This window comes from Notamacropus eugenii, chromosome 6, assembly GCF_028372415.1.
Source record: "Notamacropus eugenii isolate mMacEug1 chromosome 6, mMacEug1.pri_v2, whole genome shotgun sequence".
Classification (NCBI taxonomy): domain Eukaryota; kingdom Metazoa; phylum Chordata; class Mammalia; order Diprotodontia; family Macropodidae; genus Notamacropus; species Notamacropus eugenii.
In genome coordinates, this window is record NC_092877.1 from 52,165,067 (window position 1) to 52,179,931 (window position 14,865).

The 14,865-nt window shown below is 43.7% G+C and overlaps 1 protein-coding gene across 2 annotated transcripts in view; it reads left to right on the forward strand.

Annotated features, from left to right (window-relative positions):
- Nucleotides 1-13,718, forward strand: part of CFAP99 (cilia and flagella associated protein 99) — a 179,009-nt gene extending 165,291 nt beyond the window's left edge. For both annotated transcript variants that reach the window (XM_072620042.1, XM_072620043.1), the window contains exons 14-16: nt 5,419-5,624; nt 11,892-12,072; nt 13,091-13,718. In XM_072620042.1, coding sequence (XP_072476143.1) covers nt 5,419-5,624; nt 11,892-12,072; nt 13,091-13,249 — 546 coding nt within the window. In that variant the 3' untranslated portion in view covers nt 13,250-13,718. The remainder of the gene's footprint in view (nt 1-5,418; nt 5,625-11,891; nt 12,073-13,090) is intronic.
- Nucleotides 13,719-14,865: the final 1,147 nt, after the last annotated feature.

Sequence of the window (14,865 nt, forward strand, 5' to 3'; positions counted from 1 at the left end):
CTCTCCTATTCCTTTTGAATGTGGTATATTCTAGTTATGTATCTCACCATAGATATAATGGCCTGATAATGGAGTCAACTCTTTCTCCTTCCATTAGGATCTCTTTTGGAATATCCTATTCCAAGTCCTTCAATCCCTTAATGTTGAAGCTGCCAGATCCTGTGTTATCCTGATTGTATTTCCACAATACTTGAATTGTTTCTTTCTAGCTGCTTGCAGTATGTTCTCCTTGACCTGGGAACTCTGAAATTTGGCCACAATATTCCTAGGAGTTTCTCTCTTCGGGTCTCTTTCAGGAGGTGATCAGTGGATTCTTTCAATATTTATTTTGTCCTCTGGTTCTAGAATATCAGGGCAGTTTTCCTTGATAATTTCATGGAAGATAATGTCTAGGCTCTTTTTTTGATCATGGCTTTCAGGTAGTCCCATAATTTTTAAACTGTCTCTCCTGGATCTGTTTTCCAGGTCAGTTGTTTTTCCAATGAGATGTTTCACATTATCTTGTATTTTTTCAAATTTTTGGTTTTGTTTTTTAACTGCTTGGTTTATCTCATAGCCATTTGCTTCCTGAACTCAATTCTCTCTTCAAAGAACTATTTTGTTCAGTGAGCTTTTGAACCTTCTCCTACATTTGGCTTTTTAAAGCCTCCTACTCCTTAATGGCTTTTTGGACCTCTTTTTCCAATTGGGTTAGCCTTTCTTTAAAGGTGTTATTTTCCTCAGCAATTTTTTTGGTTCTCCTTTAGTAAGCTGCTAACTCGCTTTTCAAGCTCTTCTATTGCCTGAGCACAATTTAAGTTCACTTTGGAGGCCCTGGAGGCAGGGGCTTTGACTTCCTCTGACAGTATGCCTTGTTTTTCCTCATCAGAAAGGGTGGGAGGAAACACCTGTTAACCAAGAAAGTAACCTTCTATGATCTTATTTTTTTTCTCTTTTTTAGGCACTTTCCCAGCCAGTTACTTGATTTCTGAATCCTCTGTCAAGAGGATGTTCCAGGCTGAGATTCGAATCAGCTGCTTGATTCCCCAGGGCTTTGGGTGGGGGCAGGGCCATCACTGAAGGCTGAGGTTTAGATCAGCTGTGTCCTACCACCAGAGGCTTTAATCTGAGTTGCCTGGGCAATGGACCCAGGTTGCTGCTGCTGCCATTGCCTGGGGCTATTGCTGGAGGAACCCCATTCTCCTCTTGCCCAGCTGGGAAACCCCTTCCACACTGACCTTTGGAGCTTTCTTTGTCACTTGTGGGTTGAGGTATCTGGGACCCTCCCTGCTGGGAACTCTGCCCTGGAGGTCTGTTCAGGTCCTGTTCCTGCTAGTGCCATGTGGCCAGGGCTGGGCTCCATTCCACTCAGTGTCCTGTGAGGTAGACCTTTCCTGTTGGCCTTCCAGGTTACCTTTGGCTGGAAACCTCTTTCACTCTGTTGTTCTGTGGCTTCTGCTGCTCTAGAATTTGTTGAGAGTCATTTTTTACAGGTATTTTGTGGGCTGTGGGGGAAGCGCTAGAGTATATGCGCCATCTTGGCTCCACCCCCATTAGGTTCTCTGACTCACCTTTCTAGCTTACCTTATGATTCATCATCATAAGATGAGCTTCTTTCTTGGATTTCATTTGCTATGATTTCTGAGTTTCCCTACTGCAATGAACTTCCTTCATTGGAGTTATTCTTCAGGTTACCTTGGTGCATCTGTGTGGCTATTTTTTCCCCTTCCCCTTCAGTCAGTACGGATTTGAGTGTACAACTTAGGAACCTTGACAGTGCATTTGGAATGTGGAATCAGAGTAGACTTGAAGCAAAATATGGGGCCTGAGGATGGAGTTGTGATCAGGAAGTGGTGCTCCTCTCCCACACAGTACATATCATATAGCAACCCAGTGATTTTGTATCAAAGGATAAATTCAGATTCTTTTCAACACAGCCTATCTACATCGTGGGCTGCTGAGCTCTTCCTGGTTTTTGTTTCAGATGAAGATAGGTTGGGTGTTGGGAACATGACCAAGCTTGAGATGGTGAAACAAATATAGCAAGTAATACCTTAGAGGAGATTTCTCTTCCCCTTTGTCACTTTAAACACATTGTGGGGAGGGAGATAGCACCCTTTGCAAAACTCTAAGGCTTTACCGCCAAACTCTTGGCTCAGCATTACTCTGGGCAGAATACACTGGCTGCCCCACTAGTCACAAGAACCAAATGGCCCCACTGCCTCCATTCCTGGGCAAATGTAGCATCTCCCCTCCCACCATTCTCTTACTGTCTAATCTAATCTCTCACTCACTAGACACAACCAGAACATAACTGTTTTTTAGTCACTACTCCCAAACTAACTTTTCAAACCACCAGTTGACTTTTCTAAACAGAGGAACTGTTTTTCCTGATGCTCTTAATTGCCTTGGGTTGGGCACCCTAGTAAACAGTTGTGGTCATCTGTTTCCTCATAGCAAAGTGAAACAGGAAGAAAGGAGAAATGAGCCACATCTGGTGGCCCCTTTCTCCCCCAGATTCTATCTCTCCCCCATTTAAAAAACTCTCACTAGACCATGCTGTCCCCTCAAGCTATCCTCTTTTATCCCTCCTTCCATTCTCAAACTCCTTGAAAAAAGTCTATACTCTTTGCCTCTTTTCTTTCTCACTTCTCAAACCATGTAATCTAGCTTCTAACCTCATTGCTCAGTTAAAACTACACCAAGCTGTCAGTGATCTCTTAATTGCCCAATTCAATGATCTTTCTCAGTCTCCATCCTTTTAACCTCTCTATAGTATCTGATACTACCAGCAACCCTCTCCTCCTGGATATTTTCTCCTTTCTGCATCGTCATGGCATTGCTCCCCCATTATTTTTCTCCTAACTTTCTGGCTATTCTTTCTTAGTTTCTTTTGATGGACCACTGTCCATGTCATATTCTCTAACTGTGAGTGTGCCCCAAGAGTCGATCCTGAGCCCTCTTCTCTCTATGCACTCTGTCTTGGTGATCTCATCAGTCCCTGTGAATTCAGTTATTGTCTCCATGCAAATGATTTTCAGATCTTTATATTCAGCCCTAGTCTCTCTCCTAAGCCACAGTCCTGCATCACTAATTGATCACTAATTATCTATTAGACATTTTCAACTGTGGGCATGTCACATTCAACATGTTCAACATAGAAGTCTTTTCCTTTTAATTCCAATATTTCTTGTCAATGACACCACTCTTTCTAGTAAGCCAGAATTGAAACCCCCAAGTCATCCTTGGCTCTCTATTCTCCCTTACTCCCTACAGCCAATCAGTTGCCAAGTCTTGTCAGTCTGCCACAATTCCTCTGGCATCTATCTGCTTCTCTTTATTTATACCAGTTCACATTGGACTATCACAATTTATCATCCCAAATGATATCCCTATCCCAGGCTCTTCCCCTCTCCAAATTATTCTCCACATAGCTGCCAAAAGTCATATGAATGTTGATCAGCTGGCCTCCAAACTAAAGGAGATGCTGCTTGTCATAGAAGCAGTTCAAGGATCCAAAACATTTGCATGTGTTTTGTTGAGTTCCAGTCCCTGTACGAGACTGAAAAGCCCATTCAAGAGTTGGCCAAATGCAAGATTAAACACATAACATTGTCCTCATCGACCAGCTGGTGTTGCCTGAGCCTGCAGAGCCCTGTAAAATGTGCAAGGCACAGCACAAGATATAGTCCAGAAAGATGCAGTCCTCAGCCAGACAGGGGACCTAGATACTTGCATCATGAAGCTGACGCTACTTCCCCATGAAGGACAAGGCAATGGGGAGGTCAACAAGTTTAATCCTTTTGTTGGAGTCCTACGGAACACCCAGTACCCATTAGCCCAGACAGGGAGCTTGCATCCACCCTTGGCCTTGGCTTCTCCTATTTTTCCTTTTCCTTGGGATTCCCATCTGCCCCTCAGACAGAGTTTGCACAAGTGTTCCTGATGTCCCACAGAGGAAGTTGTTGGTTTGAGGGAGAAAAGAAAGAGATAAAATGAGAAGTAAAGGAAGCTATTTATTCTTTTCTCCCTGGAAACAGAAATCTGGGCCAGGTGGGGGTGAGGAATACAGTTTCAGAAAAGTTGGGTCGTGCAGCCTACTCCTGTAGGAGATCCGAAAAGTATACCTCCTCTCAGGACCTGTCTATCACCAAAGTTATTGACCCTGAGAGATCACACTCCCTCTCTCCCCTATTCCACAATCAAATAAATTGTCTCCCTCCCCAATAAAGATGATCTCTAATAAGTAGCAACAATAACAACAAATCCATCCTTTACCCTAGGTTACCACTTCTCTGTACTTTTCTTGATGATTTATCATTCAGGGACGGCCAAGGGAATTCAGAGTTAGGGTATCAGGTTACTCTCTCTATATATACTGGAAATAAAATATGGAGAAAGAGGACTTAACTGAGATTTAAGAGACCAGGATTCTAGTCCCATCCCTGACACCAATGATAGCTCACATAATCCTCCACTAAATCCCTCCTTCAAAGAGGCAGCAAGATACAATGGAAAAAGCACTTGATTTGGAGTTGGAGGACCTGGTTTTGGACCCCAGGTCTTCTACTTACAGTCTCATATGACCTTGAGCAAGTTGGTTATTTTCACTGTTTCCTTGTCTGTGAGATCTCCAAGGTCCTTTCCAGTTCTAAATCTGCGACCCTATGCAGTCATGATGTGGGGATGGCTGAGTTCCTAAACACTTTATCAGCAAAGTATCACCTCTCAAGCTTTGCTTCAAGCGAGGAAAGCTTGAAGTCTGAACCTAGCAATTCACTGTGTCTTCTGTCTGAGGACCAACCTAGCTAAGTGTGGCAAAGCTCCTCACCATCCCTAGTTGGTCACTAGAGGAAGAACTGGTTCAGCCAAAGAACCTACCTGCCGGTGAGCATGAAGGGAGCACCCACACAGGTGAAATAAGAATCTTTCAAAGTAAGTCACAATTCTTTTGACCTGACTGCTTTCCTCACAACCTTGTGAGGTAAGAAGTATGAGAATTCTGATCCCCATTTTTTCAGGTAAAAAAGGGGAAGTAACTTGCTCATGGTCCCAAAACTAGTAAGTGTGTTGGAAGTGGAACTCGAGTTCTAATCTCCTTGACTCCAAGTCTGGTGGTCTTCCCACTTAAACAACCATACTCCCAAGTCGTGATGTATTGTGGCCCTCAATTTACACCTCTGTAAAATGAGGGGTTTGTTGTTGACTCTAAAGTTCTATGAAATCTTATATGCCTGTGATTCCCATAAAGGAAAGAAGGCCATCTCATCATAATATCTGAATGACAGTGATTTTGAAGTTACTTTAAGGAGGCTTCCCAATATCTCATATGCAGGTTTTTTGTGATCATATGTTTTATACCATTGGGAAAAATAAATTCAACCTCCACTGTCTTGCAGTAGGACATATCCATCCTAATTATCCCATTGCTCTCTCTAGGATGCTGGTCATGGTCTCATGGGGGAAATGTCCTTGGTAGAACTTCAGGAACGGCTGCTTTTGGTGAAACAACAGCAGAAACGAGAGGAAGAGGAGAAACGGGACCAGATCATCCGGGAAAAGCAAGCGAAGATGAATAAGCTTCTGGAAAAGGCTGAACAGATTGCTATGTGCCGAGAAGCCTGTGGGAGAGCAGCTGCGTTAAAGTCAGTACCCAGTAAGAGGATACAGCAGTGCCCAGGAGGCACTTGGGTGAGGGGTGCGGTTGTGGGGAGTCTTAACTCACCATAAAAGCCAAGATCTCAGGATACATGACCTACCATCTCTAACGTCAAGAGCAAGGGGACACAATAGTCCCACTGTCCTCTGGTCTTGTCAGACCAGATCTGAATTATCATTTCCAATTCTGGGCACTGTCTTGTAGGAAGAACACTGATTTAAAAAAAAAAAAAAAAAGAGTGCATCCAGAAGAGGAAAAATAGGATAGCGAGGGGACTCAAAATCACTCAGTCATTCATTAAAATGCAAAGTTTAGATAAGACATGGAAACTATGACCCCTGTCCTCATGGCACTGACAGTCTAGCAGAAGGATTTGGCCCCTTCTCTCATCTGACATTGCCCCCACTCTAGTGCAGGCTCTCATCACTCTCTGCTAGACTAGTACAATAGCCTGGGATGACTTGGCCTGCCTCAAGTCTGTCCCCACTCCAATCCATGCTCTATTCAGCCACCAAAGTGATTTTCCTAACACCCTGATCTGACCATGTCAGCCCCTACTCACTGATCTCCAGCAGTTCCCTAGAGCCTTTGGGATCAAATACAAAATCTTCTGTATTGAAATTAAAAGTCTTCATAACTTAGTCTCCTCCTATCCTTCTAGTCATCTTAACACCTTACTCCCCATCATGTATGCTTCACCCTGGTGACACCGCTGTCCTTGTTATTCCACTAAAAAGACACCCCATCTCTCAGCTCCAGATGTTTTCACTGGCTGTCCCCCAGGGCTATAATGCTCTCCTTCCTCATCTCTGCCTCCTCATCTCCCTCCTTTAAGTCCCTGCTAAAACCTGACCTACAGAAGGCCTTTCCCAACCTCTTAATTCTAGTTCCTTCCCTCTCTTAATTATTTCCTGTCTATTCCATGTGTATAGCTTGTCTGTAAATATTTGTTTATTTTCTCCTGTTAGACTGTAAAGCCCCTTGAGGACAGGGACTGCTTTTGCCTCTTTCTGTGTCCCTAACACCTATGTAGTGCCTGGCATATAGTAGGCACTTAATAGATGTTGATTGACTGCCTAAGACCTAGACACCAATAGCTATGACATATGGTATTAGATGGTGGGTGCACCAGAGAGGTGTAAAACATAATGCTCTCTGCTGTCTAAGGGGGAAACTTATCTAGCAATAGTCATCATTCAAGGAGGCCCTATTCAAACATAAATGTTACTGATTTACAAAGCACTTGCCAGTCCATTATCTCATTAGTATTATTACAATACTTCCCTGGGAGGTGAGTAGAATTCATTTCAGGTCTTCAATCATCCGTAACCCCATCTGGGTGGGTGTACCTTCCCCCAGTGCAGATTCCAGCCCTTCATATCATAACAGACAATCTTTATGACTTATTGAGGCCAAAACAAACAAACAAACAAAAATCTGTCCATCTGTCTTGGTGGAGAGCCCCTGGAAACTTATTAAGGCTGCTCATGGTTAACAGATATAATGATCCATTCCTGGATCAGTCAGAGCTTATAGCCACTCCCTCAGCCTTTGTGAGCCCAGGGTTCTCCTCACATTATGGTGAGGCATCAGAGGAAGACTTTTAGAAAAGGTCTCAAGCTAGATCTTGAGGACTGAGCTAGAATTTATAGATGGAAATCTTGGGAGCAGGGGGACAGTGCACGTAAAGATGACAAGGGAGCCAAGACAGCTAGGGGCATGCACCAGGGATCACAAGCTATCCAATTGGACACAACATTTAGTATCAGTTAAAACCCTCCTCCCCCAACCCCAAAAGGTGTTCCAGTTGAGTGTTCTTACAAGGCCAACAGGCCAGTGGCAATCTTGCATGGGTTTTTAAAGACAGGCTTTCTCTGTCTCCAAGTTCAGTGTCAGAGACAGCCTGTCATCAATACCATCCACTGTCTCAGGAGAAAGAAAAAAGGCTAGAAAGTGATTTTGTTATGGCAGGAATTAAGGCAGTTCCCAAGCTGCTGTTCAGGAGATATTTCTGTGCCCAACAAGTAATTCTACCCACCTTGCATATGTCATCAAATCAGCATCTATTAAAGGCCAGCCCCAATTAGCCCAAGGGTGATGACTAAGGTTTCTTAAGCAAACAAGCTCTTAGGCAGCATCACCAAGAGTTTCACTTTGTTCTCAATTTAACAAGTTATTTACATTAAGGACATTTACAGGCTGGCAGTCACAAAACTGTGGTTTTGCTGCGTGGCCATGGAATCAGTTATAGATAAACCTTTAACCCCAGAAATAAAAGACCTATCAGCTTCCTGCTTGACGGGACTAGAAAATGGATCTGCCAGAGCCACGCTATAGGACAGTGAAATTGGCTTCACTTCCCCAGAAGAACAATTCTAGCCATGATCCTTTAGATTGGACAATGTCAAGAACTGTAGAATGTCAGGGCTGGAAGTTTCCTCCCTTAGAACTTAGAACACAGAATGTCAGAGCTGGAGTGCTTAGAGCTTGGTCAGACATCAAAGACACCAAGGTCATCCACTGCATCCTGAACCACATTGCCAGTGCTCTTGAATTTTGATGACAGGAAGAGAGAGTGAGGCTGACCACTCCGTGCAGCTCTGCCTCACTCAAACCCTATTCTGCAAGTCAAGACATCACCCCGTGAAATCATTGATTATCTTCAGAAACAGGACCACCAGCAACAACCATGGGCAAGTCATTAATCTTCTCTCCCATCAAATGGAAATGATAGTCTCACTACATGGCTCCCAGGGCAGTTGTTTGTAAATGAGTTATTGCTGCATTGGCATGTTCCAATAAAACTCGGTCCATGGTCCCTTTCTGAACTGTTCAGTCCTTCCCATGATCCTTCACCACCACAAAGGTCCATCTGTCAGTGATGATCTGTGGCTATATATCAGGGACCACCATCATCTCAGAAGAGTTTTGATTGCAGGGAAATCAAAGGATAATGGAAAGAAACCCACTAGTTGTAAGAAGGCTGAAGCATGTCATGAGTGGTGATGCATGTGTAAAAACAAATAGATTGTCCCAAAGATAAGTGGATGAAAGGCATAAGCTGTTTTCAAAAGAGAAATTGAAACCTATCAACAGCCATCTAAAAAAACCAAAATGCTCCAAATCACTAATCATAAAAGAAATGCACAGTAAAATGACTGTTGGAAAGATGACCGAAGAGTCAAATGACACTGGAGCTAGCAAAGTTATATAATGGACCATGAGGGGCACTTGCCAGTTAGGGTAGCAAGGACTCCAAGGTAGGAGTTCTGGAGCTGAAAGGGCATGCTCTCCAGTCTAGGTGATAAGAGGACCAGCAGAAGGATGAGCGGATGAGAAGCAACGGACGGAACCTTAGACCTGCAGTGAAAAACTACCTGTGTTCAAATTCAGCTTCTGATGCTTACTGGCTCTGTGACCCTGGGCAAGTCCCTTAACTTCTATTTGCCTCAGTTTCCTCATCTGTAAAATAGGGATAATAATAGCACCCAACTCCCAGGATCGTTGTGAGAATCAAGTGAGATAATAATTGTAAAGTGTTTAGCACAATGCCTGGCTCATAGTAAGTGCTGTATAAATGTTAGTTATTTTAAGCTCTTAAGAAAGATGACTATAAAAATGTAAATTAAAACTGAAAGGCAGCTGAACACTGATTAACAGCAGTGACCAGTATTGTCACCAGAGGACAGATGGTGAAGCATACCTCTCCCTTTTTTTGGTAGAAAGGTGGGGTAGTATGAGTGGCAATGTGTGTGGCTAGAAGCAGAGGGGATAGAGTACTGGACTTAGAATTATTGGAAGACCTGAGTTCAAATCCTACCTCAAATACTTACTAGTTGTGTGACCCTGGACAAATCACTTAGCCCCATCTACCTCAGTTTCCTCATCTGTAAAATGAGGAGATAAAATTCAATGATGTGGGAAACAGAAAATTCTGTTTTCCACAGTCCTAGATGATAAGGGTTGTGACCTAGCATGGACAGGTTAGAGGTCAAAAACTAATGCACAGGCTCAAGGAGCTGTGTGAGGGTAAACTTATCAGAGAGGAGAACATGGAGTCACATGACCAAGGGATGGTATCACGGGAGATCCAAAGTTTAGAAAACAGTATAAGAAGTCCCATCTTTCTGAACATGTTGTAGTCTTCCTATACCCTTACTGGGGAGGCTATCCGTCCGTTCTGTAAACATTAATAAAAGCTTTCCTGATTTCACGACAGGTTTTGTTCGTTGTTTAAAGGGAGCATGTTTCTCACCGCTGGGGGCTTATTAGATGACGCACTTCTAACAAATGACCTCCAAGGTTTCTTCCCACTCTAAGTCTGTGGTTCTGTGATTCTTTTTTAATCTCTGTTTCGTTTGCAGCCAAACAATCCTCAACCTTTAGTCACGTAGTAAAATTTTCATTACTCTTCAAGGGGACAAAAAAAGAATCTTAGGATTCTTTGTTTACAAGTAGGATTCTGATGAATGGGAAGTGGAGCATCTTATCAGGAAACGTTGTGGCTTTAAAAAGAACAGAAGGCATCAATACTTTTAAGTGGTACAAGAAACAATTACCAAGGATGCATAAGAATAGGAAAGGATGTGGGCCTGGGATGGAAGATAACCTGACAGCCAGAGAGCTCTGCCAGGATCCACACAATACTGGAAGAATGACGGGGAGGCTCCCATTTTCAGTGAAAGATTTACCAAAAAAAATGTGGATACATCTGGAAGGAAAATAGGACCAGGCAAGAGGTTCCAGTGATGAGATCACCTGTCCATCAAGAGATTCCAGTATTTTCCCCTTTTTCTCAGTCAAGGTCCAAGGTCCAAGGGAGCCAAAATTGAGGCTCTCTTCCTCCACAAAACCTCCCCTAAGAGCAATGGTGTCTCACACACTCAAAAGATCAGAGTTTCTCTCCAGTTGTGTGTCCCTGGACCAATCACTTCACTTCCTCAGTTTCCTCATCTATAAAGTGAGAAAAAGAGTGACACCTAGCTCCTAAGGTTGTTATGAGGATAAAGTAAGCAAAGTACTTTACATAGCTTACAGTGTTATAAATAAAGGTGAACAGATATTATTATTAATTCTACTGATTCTCACTCAGAAAGTGTAGGGGGGGAATAAGCATTTATTAAGTACCTACTATGTGCCAAACTTTGTTCTAAGCACTTTTACTCACAACAACTTTGGAAGGTAGGTGACAAATTATCCCCATCTTACAGATGAGGAAACTGAGACAGAGGGGTTAAGTGATTCACCCAGAATTACCCAGCTAAGAAGTGCCTGAGGCTGGATTTGAATTCAGATCTTCCTGACTCTGGGCCCGGCATATGACACTATGCCACCTAGATGCTCAGGCTTAGTAAACATAACGGGTTCTGTGAAGGTAAGGGAAGATTGCTTCACTTGACCATTCCATCCATGAGCTCATCAGCATGAGAATTCTTTTTGGTGCTACCCATCCCAGATTTCTTAACCCATTTAATTCTTGCCATACGTCAATGCTCTGATTTCTTTAATTAATATCTTGGGAGTATCAGGAATGATTATGAGGTATTAGTACCTCTATCCAGCTTATATTACTGCATCCCATCAATAACACATACAGCTCTTCAGTCTCGGAAATTAGAGTGTCTTGCATGTCCCAGGTTCCATGTCTGTCCCTTCCTCAGCTTAGGATACAAGTTCACCAAAGGCAGGGACTAGATCTGTTTTTTGAAAGGTGACATAGAAAGGGGAAAGAACATTGGACCAGGGTCAGTAGACCTGAGTTGGAGTCCTGACTATACCATAACTTCCCTGTGTGACCCTTGGAGAAAGCCCTACCCTCTTTGAGTCTCAAGTTTCCTCATCTGTATAATTCCACTTGCACTAACAGGCTTATAAATGAGGAAAGCAATTTGCAAACTTTAAAATAATGCTATGGAAATGTGCTTCATTTTAGTTATAATAATAATAAATGATAAGAGAAGTCATTTGGTATAGCAGATAGAAGGTGAGCCTTAAAGTGAAAAACACCTGGGCTCAGGTTCTGTTTTCAGCACACCCTGGCTGTATGTGGTGCTAGGTAAGTCACTAAGTCTCTCAGTGGCCAGCGCAGCTCTCTGACTTGCTGAGAGGATGCCCCTCTGCAGAGGGCCAGGTTGTTCCCAAAGCAATGCTCACCAAACCTAGCCATAAATAAACAGATAAGTATTGCTCTTAATAGTAGTCCTTCCCATTTCATTTCTCATCTTTTTTTGTCTGTCCATTTCTTCTTGCCCAGGACTGAGGAAAGAAAAAGACTGGAATTCCACACGCCCAAAGCTGTCAGTCAAGATGAGCGCAATTTAGAACTGAAGAAGAAAATCCAGGTGGTAATGGAGCAGCGACAACAGCAGGATGAAAGCCTGAAGGCTGGACCCCAGAAAGCCAAGCCAGAGTTAGAGCCGTGGCTCAGGCCCAAGGTGAGCTCCTCCCATGAGAGATGAGCTGGGCAGAGTGTGCTCCAGCTTAGACTGAGCCAGATAAATGTGGGAGACCCAGCTTCCCAGTGTGACTTTGCCCTAAAAAGTGTGTTTCTTCAGCACTTGGAGACTAGTGTAGGAAGGGTGAATTGGCCTATGAGGACCAGCCCAGGGACATGCTTGGAGTCACCTTTCTTGGTCCCAGGGGACCCACATGGGAGCTTTGGGCTCTATTTACAGCCTTATATGACTCAGAACTGTACCCTGGCCAAAACCCCATACTGCAGGGTACAGAACAGGGAGTATTATGCCTTCACCTCTTTAGGCTCAGTAATCGTTCTTGAAAGCCAAATTTCTAAAGCATCTTTTGGGGATGGGCATGGTGGTATCTGCTTCTGGGTGGGCTGAGGCTGCTGGGATTGCTTGAGCTTGTGAGTTCTGAGCCACTGTGGCATAAAGTATGACACTAATATGGTGGGCCAGAGACAGGTAAGGGGTGCAGGCTGCCTAAGGAGGGGCAAACATGTCCAGATTGGAGATACTGCTACTAAAAGCTTCTGTGCTGATCAGTGGTAAGGCCACTGTACTTCTAGCCTAGGTGAGATAAGGGAGACCCAGAACCTCACCCCTGCCCCCCCAAAAAAGGTCCTTTCAACAGCCCAGAGGGTAAGTAGGAGCAACATAATTATCCCTCTTTTATACATAAAAGTCATGGAGTCATAGATTTAGACCTGGAAAGGACCTCATAGTCAACTGGTCCAAGACCCTGGTTGGTTACACATGTATATGTAAGTTGACTCGGAAAGAACTTTAAAACCAGACCTTTGGAGCTAGGATGTTGTTCTGGTCAAAAGTTGCTCAGAGTCAGCAGAGTATATGACCTAAGATCATGAAAAGTCTACTAGGCTGGGAATGTTCCCTGGGATCTGCAGGATAACTTGAGTTTCATCCTTGGTGATAGCAAATGGGGAGCCCATGTTCTGGGTCCAGTAGTGGTCCTGTCTTTCCCTTTTCCCAGACTCCTTTAGAAGAACACCACTGGAAAATGTTGGAGGAGAGCCGGGAAAAACTTTACAAGAAACTCCAGAGAAACACAGCTACCAGAGCAGCAGAGCAGAGAGACGAGTACCATGTATCAACACTGAGTGGAGCTCGGCCTTGCATCCTGAGGTCTTAAAATACCCTACTTTGTTCTGACCATAGCCCCCTGGGAGCTAGACTCCATCCCTGGGGGATTTGGATACACGATGAAGGCAGCCAATTGGCCTCCCATGAAGGAGTTAAAATATGTGAGGGTACAAAGTAAGCCCCCCAGATTCAGGCAGTCTCACCTTTTTATGAGCTATTTCTCACCTCCTCACTCCCCTGAGATCCTCTACACTTTCCGGGACAGATGTTCTGTTGCAGAAATGCTTTTGTCATATTCCCTGCCAAGCCTCCCTCTTTGTTTCTGAGAAGGAAACTTGTTTGTAGGCTTGGTGGTTGACATAACCAATGTGTTGATTTGTTTGTGTTTGATGATACTTATTTGTTACAAAGTAGGATTTTTCTTGGGAGTGGGAGACTTTTGGGTTACTGGATAGTGATAAGTATGAAAAAAATCAATAAAATGTTTTTTTTTTAAAACATACAGAAAAAAACAAAAATAAGTCCACAAGAGCAAAGGGGACCACCACCCCTCCCCCTTAAGTGCACTCGGCTTCTCTACCAGATCTTTTCACTCACACTGTCCCCTACAACCTGAATGAGCTAATGCTCTGGTCCTGTCTGTTGCTGTCCCATCCCATCCCATTTATCTCTACCACACAACTGTGGTTTACTGGAGAGAGGACTGGCTTTAAAATAAGAAGACTTGGGCAGGAATCCTGGCACTACCATTAAATTACCTGTATGACCTCAGGCCAGCCCTGTTCCTTTTCTGGGCCTTCATTTACTCATGTTTAACAAAACGAAAGGGGACTAGATGATCATCCAGTCCTGTGATTCTGTTCATCCTTTACAATCTATTTTAAATGCCACCTCCTTGAGGAAGCTTTACCTTATAACCCTTCCACTGCAAATCAGAAATGACAGAGCAGAATCTCACTGGAGAAACAAGGGTCAAAAATCAGAATGGATTGGTTCTGTGTGGGTACAAAGCTTTCCTGCTTTGGACAGCCACAAAGAGGTTTCCATCAGGATACTCCTATATAAGCAGTGGCAAGTAGAGGTGGAAGAAGGAAAGGTTGGAATAGGAGTGGGGAACCTGAAGCCTCGAGGCCACGTGTGACCCTCTAGGGGACCACATGTGTCCTCGAGGCTGCAGATTCCCTACCCCTGTTGGAGAATGTCACAGAGTAGTAAACTGAGCAAGAAGAATTCTTCAGTGGTTTGCAAGACTTAGAATTGAATGGGTCAAGATTCTTATCTGTTGCCCCCATTATGTGTTTTGTGGATGTATGCAAGTTTCTTCCCATCCTCCTTTTTGGAGAAGTGACTTCTTTGTTCTGTCAGTGGTTCCCAGTCTTCAGCTGGGCTCTTGAGGTCCCTGTCCTTCAGTAGGGATATAAGGCAATGACAGCCTTTCCATGATCCAGGCAAGGGAGTAGGAGAACAAAGTGTCAGAAGTCTGGGCTGGGGGAACAGTTTGATTCTTACCTCTGTCAAACTGAAAGTTCAGTTAAGAAAAAGGCAACAGGCTAAATGAATACAGTTTATTCCCTTAAAGCCAGCAGTTACATGATCATCAGGTAATCACAGAGCCGGAAAAGAAGAATGACCAGGCTTAAATCTGTTTTAGGACAATCCAAGGTA